Below are 17,663 nucleotides of genomic sequence, written 5' to 3'. Positions count from 1 at the left end.
TCCTTTGCACCCCAGTATCTCTACTTGCACACTCATCTTCTGCACATCTATCACTCCAGTGTTTAATTGCTATATTGTAATTATTTCGCCACTATGGCCTATTTATTGCCTTACCTCCCTTATCCTACCTCATTTGCACACACTGTATATAGACTTTTTATATTGTATTATTGACTGTGTGTTTGGTTATTCCATGTGTAACTCTGTGTTGTTATTTGTGTCTCATTGCTTTGCTTTATCTTGGCCAGGTCGCAGTTGTAAATGAGAACTTGTTCTCAACTAGCCTACCTGGTTAAATAAAGGTTAAATAAATAAATAAATATATTTTTTAAATCATTTTCTTTCAGGTTTGCCACATTTTGAAAATATGTCAGGTTTCAATGAAATATCAAAAATATTAGGTTGTAGATTGCGAAAGGTTTTGCAGTAATCGAGAAATCAGTCAAAATCAAAACAATTTTTTAAATAAAAAAATATATTATTTAAAAGTTTCAAGTAACTGTGCATGACTGTTAATAATCAAACAAAAACAATTGAAAAAGTATTAACTTTCCTAATGGTTTTGATGTTTTCAGACCGTTGTGGTAATGAGATTTTTAAGGACTTGTTTTGGAAAATATGTTCAAAAAGGTGTTAAATTGTCAGTAAATGTTTTTAAATTAATGCTCACAAACACTTCAGACCTTGTTATTAATGCCTAAAAAGGACATTTGTTGATGCAAGTCTTTCAAAAGATTTAATGATTGAAATCTTTGAAACCAAGATTTCGTGAGAATCACCCAATTGCTGTAAAAAGTGCTTCAACAAAGTACTGAGTAAAGGGTCTGAATACTTATGTAAATGTGATATTTCAGTTTTTATTTTTTATACATTTGCTAAAATTTCTAAAAACCTTTTTTGCTTTGTCATTATGGGGTACTGTGTGTAGATTGATGAGGGGGAAAAAACAATTTAAGCAATTATATAATAAGGCTGTAAAATAACAAAATGTGGAAAAAGTCAAGGGGTCTGAATACTTTCTGAATGCACTGTATATATTATGTTGATTTGATTTGAATACTATGGTCATGTCATGGTAGTAGATTTGGTTCAGGTGGAGAGTGCTACATGGTTGTGTTGCGTTAATAGACAGGGTGTAGGATAGGTGGTCGGTAGTCATGTTATTATGGCAGTAGATTSCTTAGTGGTCAAGTTGCAGTAGATTTGGTCCAGATGGTGAGTGCTAATGTGGTCATGTTGTGGTAGTAGATCTGGTTGTGTTATTATAGTAGTAGGGTGCTAAGTTGTCAAGTTGCGGTAGAGTTGGTATAATAGGTGAGTACTATGTGTTTGTGTTACGGTTTGACCGCTAACCTGGCACGCTGGAGATACAGAGCACGTGGGCATTGCAGACGTTGAACTGGTCGACCAACGAGCCGGGCTGGTTGGCATCAATGATGACCACCTTAATGATGATAATAGTTTTTCATTATTTGATAAATTGTACAAATAGCAGCAACAAGCTGAGTTACAAGTACAACTTATTAGATACAAAAAATTATTATTTAACACCTTGCTGGCCGAGTGGGTACTGGTCAGGATCCAGACTCTGCTACTCATAGTGTCTGTTTCATGGAGCTCCTTAGACTGGGGGAAGGAAAGGGAGAGGAACAGAAAAGGAGGGAGAGGTGGGGGTGAGAAACAGAAGAAGGGGCAATAAGTATGTTTTCAAACTAAAACATTAGCTAAATTAACTAACAAACCAACTAGATCAAGAGACAGACAGTACCTTTCTCTTCTCTGGTGAGCTGTGGTTGCTCTTGCCGTCTRCTCCCTCTCCCTCCTCTATGGCTAGAGGATTCGTAACGCCGTTGCCGGGGCCAGCCTTTACTGTCATAATATCCTGAGTGCACGTCTTCCAACCCGCCAGGTCCACGCCCGCCGCACACCACAACTAAACAGAGTTTGTTTACACACATTGTTAACACCGCTCTCGAGCGGCTAGATGTTCTTTACCATTCGGCCATCAGATTTGCTACCAATGCTCCTTTTAGGACACATCACTGCACTCTATACTACTCTGTAAACTGGTCATCTCTATATACCCGTTGCAAGATCCACTGGTTGATGCTTATTTATAAAACCCTCTTAAGCCTCACTCCCCACTATCTGAGATACCTACTGCAGCCCTCATCCTCTATATACAACACCCGTGCTGCCAGTCACATTCTGTTAAAGGTCCCCAAAGCACACCAATCCCTGGGTCGCTCCTATTTTCAGTTTGCTGCAGCTAGCGTCTGGAACGAGCTGCAAAAAACACTCAGACAGGACCGTTTTACCTCCATCTCTTCATTCAAAGACTCAATCACGGACACTCTTACTGACAGTTGTGGCTGCTTCGTGTGATGTATTGTTGTCTCTACCGTCTTGCCCTTTGTGCTGTTGTCTGTGCCCAATAATGTTTGTACCATCTTTTGTGCTGCTACCATGTTGTGCTGCTGCCATGTTGTGTTGCTACCATGTTGTTGTCATGTTGTGTTGCTACCATGCTGTGTTTTCATGTGTTGCTACCATGCTATGTTGTTGTCTTGGGTCTCTCTTTATGTAGTGTTGTGGTGTCTCTCTTGTCATGGTGTGTTTTGTCCTATATATATAGGACAAAACACACCATGACAAGAGAGACACCACAACACTACAACACTAGTCAATTAAGAACAAAAAATATATATATACAGTGGGGAGAACAAGTATTTGATACACTGCCGATATTGCAGGTTTTCCTACTTACAAAGCATGTAGAGGTCTGTAATTTTTATCATAGGTACACTTCAACTGTGAGAGGCGGAATCTAAAACAAAAATCCAGAAAATCACATTGTATGATTTTTAAATAATTAATTTGCATTTTATTGCATGACATAAGTATTTGATCACCTACCAACCAGTAAGAATTCCGGCTTCACAGACCTGTTAGTTTTTCTTTAAGAACCTCCTGTTCTCCACTCATTACCTGTATTAACTGCACTGTTTGAACTCGTTACCTGTATAAAAGACACCTGTCCACACACAATCAAAACAGATTCCAACCTCTCCACAATGGCCAAGACCAGAGAGCTGTGTAAGGACATCAGGGATAAAATTGTAGACTCACAAGGCTGGGATGGGCTACAGGAAATAGGCAAGCAGCTTGGTGAGAAGGAAACAACTGTTGGCGCAATTATTAGAAAATGGAAGAAGTTCAAGATGAGGGTCAATCACCTCGGTCTGGGCTCCATGCAAGATTTCACCTCGTGGGCATCAATGATCATGAGGAAGGTGAGGGATCAGCCACGAACTACACGGCAGGACTGGTCAATGACCTGAAGAGAGCTGGGACCACAGTCTCAAAGAAACCATTAGTAACACCTACGCCGTCATGGATTAAAATGCAGCGCACGCAAGGTCCCCTGTTAGGCCAGTGCATGTCCAGGCCTGTCTGAAGTTTGCCAATGACCATCTGGATGATCCAGAGGAGGAATGGGAGAAGGTCATGTGGTCTGATGAGGACAAAAATAGAAGCTTTTTGGTCTAACTCCACTCGCCGTGTTTGGAGGAAGAAGAAGTATGAGTACAACCCCAGAGACACCATCCCAACCGTGGAAGCATGGAGGTGGAACATACATTCTTTGGGGATGCTTTTCTGCAAAGGGGACAGGACGACTGCACCGTATTGAGGGGATGGATGGGGCCATGTATCGCGAGATTTGGCCAACAACCTCTTCCCTCAGTAAGAGCATTGAAGATGGGTCGTGGCTGGGTTCTTCCAGCATGACAACGACACGAAGCACACAGCCATGGCAACTAAGGAGTGGCTCCGTAAGAAGCATCTCAAGGTCCTGGAGTGGCCTAGCCAGTCTCCAGACTGAACCAATAGAAAATCTTTGGAGGAGCTGAAAGTCCGTATTGCCCAGCGACAGCCCCGAAACCTGAAGGATCTGGAGAAGATCTGTAGGGAGGAGTGGGCCAAAATCCCTGCTGCAGTGTGTGCAAACCTAGTCAAGAACTACAGGAAACGTATGATCTCTGTAATTGCAAACAAAGGTTTCTGTACAAATATTAAGTTCTGCTTTTCTGATGTATCAAATACTTATGTCATGCAAAAGCAAATTAATTACTTAAAAATCATACATGTGATTTTCTGGATTTTTGTTTTAGATTCCGTCTCTCTTAGTTGAAGTGTACCTATGATAAAATTACAGACCTCTACATGCTTTGTAAGTAGGAAACCTGCAAATCGGCAGTGTATCAAATACTTGTTCTCCCACTGTATATATATATGTTTTGTTCTTAATTGACTTGCCTAGTTAAAGTTGAAAAAAGAATCAATGGGTATATATATATAATTAATTAACATGATGATTGATTGAACAGTGGTAAATATTGCAGATTCTGGCTTTAACCAAGTACATATTTGTTTGTTTGTTTGTTTACCTTCCTGTTGGGGTCCTTCTCCACTAGGGGGCGACAGTAGACAGGAACAGGGACATTCTTCATGCGGTTGTCCTCCTTCTCATTGGCCTGGGAGAAGACAGACAGACAAACCCTCCAATCACAAAACTGCTCCAAGACCTCCAATATAAGAAGCCATTACCACTCATTTAAATCAAACCGACATTGCTGTATTCATATAGCCGTATAACCACACTTTTGACATATCTGATGTGTCTTGGGGAAGAGCTTTGAGATTGGAGGTAGGTTGGTATAGCAGAGGGACAGTGTCAGCAGGTTGTGGGGTGTCTGTTAACATGACTGAGGGACAGGGGCATTGTGTCAATAGCTTATGTCAGATTGTCTGTTGTAGGTTGATGTGTGTCTACTTGGGGACAGGGGTTTGTAGTTAGAGAGGTGTGTCAGAATGTGTGGCATCTGTCGATGTGTGTTGGGTTAGAGGTAAGTGTTGTGTGTATTGTGGGGACAGAGCGTTTGGGTTTTAGGTAGATGTTGTATTAGTAGGTTGAGTGGTGTCTGTTCACATGCATGAGGGACAGGGTCATTGAGTCAGTTAGCGGTGTCAGACCGTGTGGTGTCTGTTGATGTGTGTCTTGGGGACAAGGCTTAGACACACTCCAGCTATTGTTTTACCTTTCCTGTTGAAAAACAATATCCCAGGTCTTAATACAGTAATGTACACACACTTAAGGTAAAACAAATATGTTTTGAGCAGAATAGTGTTTTCTAGATACAAGTGCAAATTTCATGGACTAGGACATTTAAGAAGTTGGTCTGATGGTGCCCTCTGATGTCATTGGCCTCCCCCTTGCTTGGGGGAACAATACAATTCCGCAGTACCTATCGTCATTAACAAACTTTTAATGTAAGAATGACCAAACCCTGTCTCAGGGATGGCTAACTCTTGAGATCCCTTCGGTCTCCACAGAGTTGGGTAAATCTGCTTTTGGTTTCCTTGCACCCCATGTGTGGACCAATCTACAGAGTTCCCTGCAACTAGATGTACTGGTGCCTCTCAGGCAGTACAAATTGTTGATTGGGGACATCTATGCTGAGGAATGATTCTCCTGAGTATGTTTTGTAATTTTGTGTTTGTATTATGTTGTATTTATCAAATGTGTATATGCAAGGCTCCCTTGTAAGAGAGATCTAAATCTCAATGGGACTCCTGCTAAAAAAATTTAAATAGAGAACAAAAGAGGAAAGCTCCCCCTGTGCCTCGACACAATCCTGTCTCGGAGCTCTACGGACAATTCCTTCGACCTCATGGCTTTGGTTTCTGCTCTGACATGCATTGTCAACTGTGGGACCTTGTATAGACAGGTGTGTGCCTTCCAAATCATGTCCAATCAATTGAATTTACCACAGGTGGACTCCAGTGAAGTTGTAGACACATCTCAAAGATGATCAATGAAAAAAGGATGCAACAGAGCTCAATTTCAAGTCTCACAGCAAAGGGTCTGAATACTTACGTAAATAAGGTATTTCTGTTTTTTATTTCATTTGCAAAAATGTCAAAAAACCTGTTATCGCTTTGTCAATATGGGGTATTGTGTGTAGATTGATGAGAAAAAACATGTATTTAATTAATTTTAGAATAAGGCTGTAAAGTAACAAAATGTGGAAAAAGAGAATGGGTCTGAATACTTTCTGAATACAGTGTAGGTGTTGTCAGACTGTGGGGTCTGTTGGTGTGTCTTGTGATGGGTCTATGGGGTAGCTAAGCGCGGCTCATGCTAGGTTAGGGAGGGACCCTGTGGGTGTAACTTGCCTGTTGTTTCTTCAGCGGGCCTTCCAGTGCACTGTCCAGCTGAGCACCAGTCTATGGGAGAAATAGAGTTAGAGAGACACCGCCCTATATGATGTATTTTGACTGCTACATGGATGGCATTTTTTGTTATATTTCTTTTAAAATATATTTAGGGGGTAGATTTAATATTGCAGATAGATTGTAGCTTCCATCAATGTAATTGTCTGCATCATTTCCAATCCCCCATATATTTTTTTGCAAATATTATATATAAAATAAAATAAATCCTTTTATTATTTTTCCCTAACCCTACCACCCCTCCCCTAATTGGAGTAAGCTCATGGACAACACTTAGGCTTCTACTTCCAGCTTACAGTGCATTTGGAAAGTATTCAGACCCCATAACTTTTTCCACATTTTGTTACGTTACAGCCTTATTCTAAAATGGATTCAATTGTTGTTGTTTTCATTAAATCTACACACAATACCCCATAATGACAAAGCAAAAACAGTTTTTTAGAATTTTTGGCAGATGTATAAAACAACAATAACTAAAATATCACATTTACATAAGTATTCAGACCCTTTACTCTGTACTTTGTTGAAGCACCTTTGGCAGCGATTACAGCCTCGAGTCTTCTTGGGTATGACGCTACAAGCTTTGACACCTGTATTTGGGGAGTTTCTCCCATTCTTCTATGCGCATCCTCTCAAGCTCTGTCAGGTTGGAGAGGGAGCGTCACTGCACAGCTATTTTCAGGTCTCTCCAGAGATGTTCAATCAGGTTCAAGTCCAGGCTCTGGCTGGGCCACTCAAGGACATTCAAAGACTTGTCTCGAAGCCTGTCCTGTGTTGRCTTGGCTGTGTGCTTAGGGTCGTTGTCCTGTTGGAAGGTGAACCTTCACCCCAGTCTGAGGTCCTGAGCGCTCTGGAGCAGGTTTTCATCAAGAATCTCTCTGTAGTTCTCTGTTCATCTATCCCTCAATCCTGACTAGTCTCCCAGTCCCTGGCGTGGAAAAACATCCCCACAGCATGATGCTGCCACCACCATGCGTCATCGTAGGGATGGTATTGGCCAGGTTTCCTCCAGACGTGACGCTTGGCATTCAGGCCAAAGCGTTCAATCTTGGTTTCATCAGACCGGAGAATCTTGTTTCTCATGGTCTGAGAGTCCTTTAGGTGCCTTTTAGCAAACTCCAAGCGGGCTGTCACGTGCCTTTTACTAAGGAGTGGCTTCCGTCTGGCCACTTTATCATTTTAAGGCCAGATTGGTGGAGTGCTGCAGAGATGTTTGTTCTTCTGGAAGGATCTCCCATCTCCACAGAGGAACTCTGGAGCTCTGTCAGAGTGACCATCGGGTTCTTGGTCACCTCCCTGACCAAGGCCCTTCTTCCCCCGATTGCTCAGTTTGGCCGGGCAGCTAGCTCTAGGAAGAGTCTTGGTGGCTCCAAACTTCTTCCATTTAAGTATGATGGAGGCCACTGTGTTCTTGGGGACCTTCAATGCTGCAGAAATGTTTTGGTACCCTTCCCCAGATCTGTGACTCGACACAATCCTGATCAATGGAAACAGGATGCTCCTGAGCTCAATTTCGAGTCTCATAGGAAAGGGTCTGAATACTTCTGTAAATAAGGTATTTCAGTTGATTTTTAATACAGTTGAAAAAAATAATAATGGTTTGTCATTATGGGGTATTGATGAGGGAATAATACATTTTAGAATAAGGCTGTAATGTAACAATATGTGGAAAAAGTGAAGGGGTATACATTTTATATACATTTTACGGACAAAATGTATTTTACAATAGTTGTTTGTTTTTAATCCCGTCCTTCATCTACCCTCAACCCCTCCCATCTACCTCTGAAGACCATCCAGTTTTTTTATTTCTATTCACCATATATTTTTAACTGTGCTGTTTCACAAAAGTTCTGAATCTACAGTATATACATTTTACGGACACAATATATTTTACATTAGTTATCTTGTTGTTTTCAGTCCCACCCTTCAGCTCCACTCAACCCCTCCAATCTATCTCTTAACACCATCCATTTTTTTTTTCTTCTATTTGCCATATATTTTTCAACTGTGCTGTGATGTTTCACAAAAGTTCTGAACCTTTCTATTCTCATAGTTTCTACAAATTGTAAATTAAAGACAACATTTTTGCTAAAAGTATTATTATATTATTGATCGGTTGACTATGACTTTTCAAAATCACCCAGCAGAGTTAGCTCCAGGTAAATGTTGCAATTCATCAGCCATTCCTAGAAGTGCAACCAAAAACAAGCTACATATGGACAGTACCAAAACAAATGATCTAATGATTCTGTCTCTTCGCAGCTAAATCTGCAGAGCTGGGATGGCATGGATGGCATTTTACTTGGACGCTGAATGCTTGCTAAATTCTCAGATTGGTGGGCAAACGGCCGGACAGACGGACAGGTGGATGAGAGACGGTACCTGTTTGAAGCGTGGCGGTACGCTCCAGCCGCAGGCCTGCATAATGCCGTCATCGCGGCGCATGTGCTCTCGGACCTGCCGGTACTGTTCCCGGCGCTGCTCACGACGAGCCGACAGCGCAGAGTCGCTAAGGAGAGACGCAACACCATTACTGGCCAGTCTAGAACAGAGGGTGGAGAGAAAGATAGAAAGGCATAGAGAGAGAGAGAGATGCGGAGAGAGAGAAGCGAAGCGTTAGCAAGCGCGGCCAAGCTGCTGCAAAGAAAGAGAGAAGCTACAGCAGCATTGTGTGTTTTTAAGCAGTTAAGCTACAGCCAGCTATGAGAAAATTAATGGAAAACAAAAGAACACACCCATAGACAGGAGTAGAGCGCAAAATAASCAGCAATCACAATATGTGATCTGCACTTAGCAATAATCACTAAGAACAATGCACAAAGCAGTAATATGAACTAGCAACCATACTTACGTACATCCTTTTGCACTTTAACATGATGGCACATGCAAGAACACTACTAACTGATTCAAAATATGATGGGAGGTAATAAATTATATCACACATATTGTAGGATTACACTTACGACAGTGCAACCCCAAACTCTTCCCTACACATGCATAGACAACTAACTCTACAATGTTAGAGGGTGGACAAGGGAGGGATGGAGATGGAGGTAGGGAGGGACGGAGGGAGAGGGATGGGAAGGAGGGAGGGACGGAGGGAGAGGGATGAGAAGGAGGGAGGGACAGAGATGGAGGATGATCAGAGCGAGAGGGGTGGAGGGATAGAGGGATGAAGGTATGGACGGAGACAGAGTGAGGGAAGAATGTAAATTAAAAGGTTGGTGTGTGTTTTTCTCTCACTCTTCTGGGAAAAACTCCAGGGTTCGGTTTGAGGTGGAGATCTGACACATGGTGTGGCTGCGTCTCTGGGGGAAGCCTGCAGGGGACGGGGATTTGTAGTGGATGTTGACGCTGTAGTACGGACGCTTGACTGGCGGGGGACTGGCCGAGGAACTGAACAGACGGGCGAAACTGGAAGGAGAGAAGAGAGAGAGAGAGATGTACAGTCAGAAAGTTCAGAGAAGATTTAATTAACTGTACACTACCATTCAAAAGTTTGGGGTCACTTAGAAATGTCCTTGTTTTTGAAAGAAAAGCACATTTTTTGTCCATTAAAATAACATTAAAATTGATCAGAAATGGAATAGCCTTAATTTCTCAGAACAAGAATAGATTGACGAGTTTCAGAAGAAAGGTCTTTGTTTCTGGCCATTTTGAGCCTGTAATCGAACACACAAATGCTGATGCTCCAGATACTCAGCTAGTCTAAAGAAGGACAGTTTTATTGCTTCTGTCACGATCGTCGTAAGCATACTCGGACCAAAGGGCAGCGCGATATGGGTTCCACATGTTTATTCAATGAAACGCACAAAAACAATAAAGAACAAACGAAACGTGACATTCTGGCAACAACACAAAAACAAGATCCTACAGAACACAGTGGGGAAATGGCTGCCTAAATATGATCCACAATCAGAGACAACGACAAACAGCTGCCTCTGATTGGGAACCATACCAGGCCAACGTAGACAAAAACAACCTAGATTAGAACATCCCCCCTAGTCACACCCCGACCTAAACAAAATAGAGAATAAAAATGAATGGTCAGGGCGTGACAGCTTCTTTAATTAGAACAACAGTTTTCAGCTGTGCTAACATAATTGCAAAAGGGTTTTTCTAATGATCAATTAGCCTTTTAAAATAAGAAACTTGGAATTAGGCTAACAACGTGCCATTGGAACACAGGAGTGATGGTTGATGATAATGGGCCTCTGTACGCCTATGTAGATATTCCATAAAAAAGTCAGCCGTTTCCAGCTACAATAGTCATTTACAACATTAATGTCTACACTGTATTTCTGAGCAATTTGATGTTATTTAAATGGACAAAAAATGTGTCCATTTACAATAACATCAAATTGCTCAGAAATACAGTGTAGACTGTGACCCCAAACTTTTGAACAGTAGTGTACATTACAAAGCATACAGTACACAGCCTTAAGGCGTCCGCATGCTTCCCAGCTGAAACAGTTCAGAAGAGTTCGCGCATACAGTTGAAGTCAGAAGTTTACATACACTTAGGTTGGAGTCATTAAAACTAGTTTTTCAACCACTCCACAAATTTCTTGTTAAACTATAGTTTTGTCAAGTCGGTTAGGACATGACACAAGTAATTTTTCCAACAATTATTTACAGACAGATTATTTCACTTATAATTCCCTATATCACAATTCCAGTGGGTCAGAAGTTTACATACACTAAGTTGACTGTGCCTTTAAACAACTTGGAAAATTCCAGAAAATTATGTGATTGATGGCTTTAAAAGCTTCTGATAGGCTAATTTACATAATTTGAGTCCATTGGAGTTGTACATGTGGATGTATTTCAAGGCCTACCTTCAAACTCTTTGCTTGACATGATGGGAAAATCAAAAGAAATCAGCCAAGACCTCAGAAAGAAATTGTAGACCTCCACAAGTCTGGTTCATCCTTGAGAACAATTTCCAAACGCCTGAAGGTACCACGTTCATCTGTGCAAACGATAGTACGCAAGTATAAACACCATGGGACCACGCAGCCATCATACCGCTAAGGAAGGCGACGCGTTCTGTCTCCTAGAGATGAATGTACTTTGGTTTGAAAAGTGCAAATCAATCCCAGAACAACAGCAAAGGACCTTGTGAAGATGCTGGAGAAAACAGGTACAAAAGTATCTATATCCACAGTAAAACCAGTCCTATATTGACATAACCTGAAAGGCCGCTCAGCAAGGAAGAAGCCACTGCTCCAAAACCACCATAAAAAAGCCAGACTATGGTTTGCAACTGCACATGGGGACAAAGATCATACATTTTGGAGAAATGTCCTCTGGTCTCATGAAACAAAAATAGAACTGTTTGGCCATAATGACCATCGTTATGTTTGGAGGAAAAAGGGGGAGGCTTGCAAGCCGAAGAACACCATCCCAACCGTGAAGSACGGGGGTGGCAGCATCATGTTGTGGGGGTGCTTTGCTGCAGGAGGGACTGGTGCACTTCACAAAATAGATGGCATCATGAGGTAGGAAAATGATGTGGATATATTGAAGCAACATCTCAAGACATCAGTCAGGAAGTTAAAGCTTGGTCACAAATGGGTATTCCAAATGGACAATGACCCCAAGCATACATCCAAAGTTGTGGCAAAATGGCTTAAGGACAACAAAGTCAAGGCATTGAAGTGGCCATCACAAAGCCCGGACCTCAAGCCTATAGAAAATTTGTGGGCAGAACTGAAAAAGAGTGTGCGAGCAAGGAGGCCTACAAACCAGGCTCAGTTACACCAGCTCTGTCAGGAGGAATAGGTCAAAATTCACCCAACTTATTGTGGGAAACTTGTGGAAGGCTACCCGAAACGTTTGACCCAAGTTAAACAATTTAAAGGCAATGCTGATTGAGTGTATGTAAACTTCTGACCCACTGGGAATGTGATAAAATAAATAAAAGCTGAAATAAATCATTTTCTCTACTATTATTCTGACATTTCACATTCTTAAAATGAAGTGGTGATCCTAACTGACCTAAGACAGGGAATTCTTACTATGATTAAATGTCAGGAATTGTGAAAAACAGAGTTCAAATGCATTTGGCTAAGGTGTATGTAAACTTCCCTACTTCAACTGTATATTCTGACGGCATTTTGTGACGTTTTTGTTCGTTTTGGATTTCGGGTAAGGTTTTTCGGTTTTTCGGTCACACAAATGTTTTGAGGCAAGCCGAAGTCTACGCCCCTTCGTTGTGATTGGTCAACAGTAGACACTTCTATAAAGTGTTTGTGGTCATTTAACGAGAGACGACTCGTTTTCAAAAATATATATATATTGAGAAATACTGCACCAAACATCTTAGTTAGACGTAATATTGCACAACTAAGAACTCCTCTGCAAAAACGTCAAAATAAATGACTGATTTATTGAGTTATCTTCGATGAATTAGGACTATTTTGAGTCGTCTCAAAATTGACAAACAGAACTATTGCCGCTTTTTTCAAATTTTTCAAGAGAACATCTTTTAAGGTAGTATGCGAGCACACTCGTTCGGTTCCAGCCAAACTAGGTGCTAGCCGAACTGAAGTATGCCAACACCTTTATGCTGCATGGCACTGATAACAACTCACAACTGCCAGATGGTGGATTTCTTCTTCTCCTGCATCTGAGGACTCTCCCTGGATGCCCTGAGGAGACAGAGAGAGGCATGTTTTTGCAGGAATTAAGCATGGGAGCAGCATATACCTAGCCTGGTCACAGATCTGTTGGTCTTGCCAACGTCTTTGGTCATTGTCATGCTAAATATAGGAGATAGGGCCTGCCTTTCCTGATCATCTCTGTCCACCAGACGAACCTACAGCATCTCCATTAGCCTCTCCTTGTACTGGTTCCTCTCACTCCTCACTCACCCCTCACTCCCACTCCTCCTTCTCCTGTCATCACCTGATCATCTCTGTCCACCGGACGGCCTCCTGTAGTTCCATTAGTCTCTCCTTGTACTGGTTCCTCTCCATCAGGACCCTGGCCATCTCTACCCGCGTGAAACGCCGACGCTGCGTCATAGTCACATCTCCATCCACCATCGGAGACGAGTACTGAGGGAGAAAAAGAGGAGGAGAAAAGGGAGGAGGCGAAAAGGGGGGAGAGAGGGCGGGGGAGAGAAGAGAGGAGAGGATGAGAAGGGAAGAAGAGAGAAGGGGGGAGGAAAGAGGGCATATTCATACCCTTTTACACTGTTGTGCCTGCTGACACCAAACTGTTCTGCTGGCTATCAGATTTTTTTTCCTTCACATTTTCAGAAAGAAAACTATTCAATGCCAACCCAAGAGGCATAGTTAGCTTAACATGCCCCTCCATCAGCATTTCTGTCACATCCTGATCTGTTTCACCTGTCTTGGTTATTGTCTCCACCCACCTCCAGGTGTCTCCTGTTTTCCCCATTAGTCCCCGGTGTATTTATCCCTGTGTTTCCTGTCTCTCTGTGACAGTTCGGCTTGTTTTGCCAAATCAACCAGCGTTTCTCCTAGCTCCTATTTTTCCCAGTCTCTGTTTTTTCCTAGCCTTCATGGTTTTGACCCTTGCCTGTCCTGACGCCGATTCCGCATGCCTGACCACTCTGCCTGTTCTGACCTCGAGGCTGCCTATCCCCTTGTACTGTTTTGACTCTGACCTGGTTTATGAACTCTCGCCTGTCCCCGACCTGCCTTTTGCCTACCCCTTTTGGTGTAATAAATATCAGAGCTCAACCATCTGCCTCCTGTGTCTCCATTTTGGTCTCGCCTTGTGCCCTTATAGTTTCCCAAAATAGGGGTCACCTGATTTGAAAATGGGGTCGCGAGAGAATCTCCAGTAGCCGCTAGATGTGGTTGTAATAAACAGAGCGGTTTCTGTTTTCTTCCTACAAATGCCTCTATCTTTTCAACGGTTTAAACTAAACTACAAAATATTTTGACCCAATCACTTAAAGATAAGAGTCTAAGGAACACGTACAGTGCATTCGGAAAGAATTTAGACCCCTTCACTTTTTCCAAATGTTGTTGCGTTACAGCCTTCTTTTAAAATGTATTAAATTATTTTTTCCCTCAATCTACACACAATAGCCCATAACGACAAAGCGAAAACAGGATTTTAGATTTTTTTCTAATTTATTACAAATAACTAACAGAAATAACTTATTTACATAAATATTCAGACCCTTTGCTATGAGCCTCGAAATTGAGCTCAAATGCATCCTGTTTCAATTGATCATTCTTGACATTATTCTACAACTTGATTGGAGTCCACCTGTGGTACATTCAGTTGATTGGACATGATTTGGAAAGGCACACACCTGTCTATATAAGGTCCACAGTCGACAGTGCAGATCAGAGCAAAATCCAGGCCATGCAGTCGATGGAATTGTACGTAGAGCTCCGAGACAGGATTGTGTCGAGGCACAGATCTGGGGAAGGGTACCAAAACATATCTGCAGCATTGAAGGTCCCCAAGAACACAGTGGCCTCCATAGACTCTTCCTAGAGCTGGCCAAACTGAGCAATCGGGGGAGAAGGGCCTTGGTCAGGGAGGTGACCAAGAACCCGGTGGTCACTGACAGAGCTCCAGAGTTGCTCTGTGGAGATGGAAGAACCTTCCAGAAGTACAACTATCTCTGCAGCACTCCACCAATCAGGCCTTTATAGTAGAGTGGCCAGATGGGATGCCAAGAGTCACGTCTGGAGGAAACCATGCACCGCTCATCACCTGGCCAATACCATCCCTACAGTGAAGCATGGTGGTGGCAGCATCTTGCTGTGGGGATGTTTTCAACGGTAGGGACTGGGAGACTAGTCAGGATCGGGGGAAAGATGAAAGGAGCAAAGTACAGAGAGATCCTTGATGAAAACCTGCTCCAGAGCATTCAGGACCTCAGACTGGGGCAAAGGTTCACCTTCCAACAGGACAACAACCCTAAACACACAGCCAAGACAACGCAGGAGTGGCGTCGGACAAGTCTCTGAATGTCCTTCAGTGGCTCAGCCAGAGCCTGGACTTGAACCCAATCGAACATCTCTGGAGAGACCTGAAAATAGCTGTGCAGCGATGCTCCACGTCCAACATGACAGAGCTTGAGAGGATCTGCAGAGAATGGGAGAAACTCCCCAAATACAGATCTGCCAAGCTTGTAGCGTCATACCCAAGAAGACTCAAGGCTTAATCGCTGCCAAAGGTGCTTCAACAAAGTACTGAGTAAAGGGTCTGAATACTTATGTAAATGTGATAGTATTTTATTTTTAATACATTTGCTAAATATTCTAAAAACCTGTTTTTACTTTGTCATTATGGGGTATTGTGTGTAGATTGATGAGGGAAAAAAACAATTGAATCCATTTTCAAATAAGGCTGTAACGTAACCAGGGCTGTTACGGTGACTGTATTACCGCCACACCGGTGGTCACGAGCCTCTATTGTCCCTCTAATCACTCTGACAGCAATGCAAATGTATTCAAAAATCGAATCAAACACTTCATGAGAGCCCATGAGATCATGTTCCGCAACATTTCTATAGGCTATGCAATTGCGTGAGAAAACAATGTGAAGGCCATCACTTTTTAATAGAGGCCTCAATCACATTGACCGTTACTCTCTCGCGGGAATTTCACTAATGGTCCGTATGTAGCCAAACGTTGCTGTCGCTCATGTTGGTATCTGTACTGATGGCGCAAAAGCCATGACAGGGAGACATAGTGGAGTGGAAAGGCGCATGCAAGCGGTTGCTCCCAACGCCACTTGAGGACACTGCAGCATCCACCGAGAGGCTCTTGCTGCCAAGGGAATGCCTGACAGCTTGCAAGACGTTTTGGACACTACAGTGAAAATGGTTAACTTTGTTAAAGCAAGGCCCCTGAAGTCTCGGGTATTTTCTGCACTATGCAACGCTTTTACAACATACAGAAGTGCGCTGGTTATCAAGGGGCAAAGTATTGACATGTTTTTTATTATTGCGAGATGAGCTTAAAGTTTTCTTCACTGACCATAATTTTCACTTGTCTGACCGCTTGCATGATGACAAGTTTCTCACACACGACTGGCCTATCTGGGTGATGTTGTTTCTTGCCTGAATGATCTGAATCTATGATTACAGGGACTCTCCGCAACTATATTCAATGTGCGGGACAAAATTGAGGCTATGATTAACAAGTTGGAGCTCTTCTCTGTCTGCATTAAAAGGACAACACACAGGTCTTTCCATCATTGTATGCTTTTCTGAGTGCAAATTAACTCAAGCTTACGGACAATGTCAAATGTGATATAGCGAAGCACCAGAGTGAGCTGGGCACGCAATTACGCAGGTACTTTCCCGAAACGGATGACACAAACAACTGAATTCGCTATCCCTTTCATGCCCTGCCTCTAGTCCACTTACCGATATCTGAACAAGAGAGCCTCATCGAAATTGAAACAAGCTGTCCTGTGAAAATTGAATTTAATCAGAAGCCACTACCAGATTTCTGGATTGGGCTTCGCTCAGAGTATCCTGCCTTGTTGCAAATCGCGCTGTTAAGACACTGATTACTTTTGCAACCACGTACCTATGTGAGAGTGGATTCTCGGCCCTCACTAGCATGAAAACTAAATACAGGCACAGACTGTGTGTGGAAAATGATTGAAGACTGAGAGTCTCTCCAATACAACCCAACATTGCAGAGTTATGTGCATCCTTTCAAGCACACCCTTCTCATGAACCTGTGGTGAGTTATTCACAATTTCCGATTAAGAAATACGGTTTTATATGTAAGATGGTTAAATAAAGAGCCAAATTATTGATTATTATTATTTGTACCCTGGTCCTATAAGAGCCCTTTGTCACTTCCCACGAGCCGGGTTGTGACAAAAACTCACACTCATTCTTATGTTTAATAAATGTATTGTATAGTGTGTGTGGCAGGCTTACAATGATGGCAAAAAACAACATTTGAAAGTGCGCTGACCCTGGTGCTAGAGGGGGTACGTAGCTGGAGGTTGAATGTTTGAAGGGCTACGGGACTATAACAAGTTTGGGAACCACTGGTGTAGGCTATATTACATGGATTTATTAGACTTTTTAAAATGTAGATGTTCCAAAGGTCTGCATCAGTGGCTTGTAGGCTATGCGTGGAAGGCAGGAGATGCTAAATGTGTTTATGATAATTAACAGTCAATTACCGTGTCACTGGCAGTTATTTGCCTGACAATCTCCGTTTGACAAAGTTTCATGACCACCATAGCCCTAAACGTAACAAAATGTGGAAAAAGGGAAGGGGTCTGAATACTTTCCCGAATGCACTGTATGTATGCCCCTCTACAATGCCCACAAGCTGCACAGGACTCACTAGAACAGAGTGGACAAGACCAGGTACTAAATCAGACTGGGGGGGGGGGGGAAC

At 42.5% G+C, this 17,663-nt stretch overlaps 1 protein-coding gene across 1 annotated transcript in view; it reads right to left on the bottom strand.

Moving 5' to 3' along the window:
- Positions 1–17,663, bottom strand: part of mapk8ip3 (mitogen-activated protein kinase 8 interacting protein 3) — a 94,827-nt gene that overhangs the window by 28,790 nt on the left and 48,374 nt on the right. Inside the window, 9 exon segments of the mRNA XM_070449247.1 lie at positions 1,354–1,444; positions 1,552–1,626; positions 1,769–1,933; positions 4,449–4,535; positions 6,238–6,288; positions 8,677–8,836; positions 9,538–9,708; positions 12,891–12,947; positions 13,204–13,355. Of these exon segments, the coding sequence (XP_070305348.1) occupies positions 1,354–1,444; positions 1,552–1,626; positions 1,769–1,933; positions 4,449–4,535; positions 6,238–6,288; positions 8,677–8,836; positions 9,538–9,708; positions 12,891–12,947; positions 13,204–13,355 (1,009 nt within the window).

The sequence above is a fragment of the Salvelinus sp. IW2-2015 genome, linkage group LG20 (genome assembly GCF_002910315.2).
Source record: "Salvelinus sp. IW2-2015 linkage group LG20, ASM291031v2, whole genome shotgun sequence".
Taxonomy (NCBI): domain Eukaryota; kingdom Metazoa; phylum Chordata; class Actinopteri; order Salmoniformes; family Salmonidae; genus Salvelinus; species Salvelinus sp. IW2-2015.
Note: the sequence above shows the minus strand (reverse complement) of the source record. Positions and strands in the feature narration are given on the sequence as shown.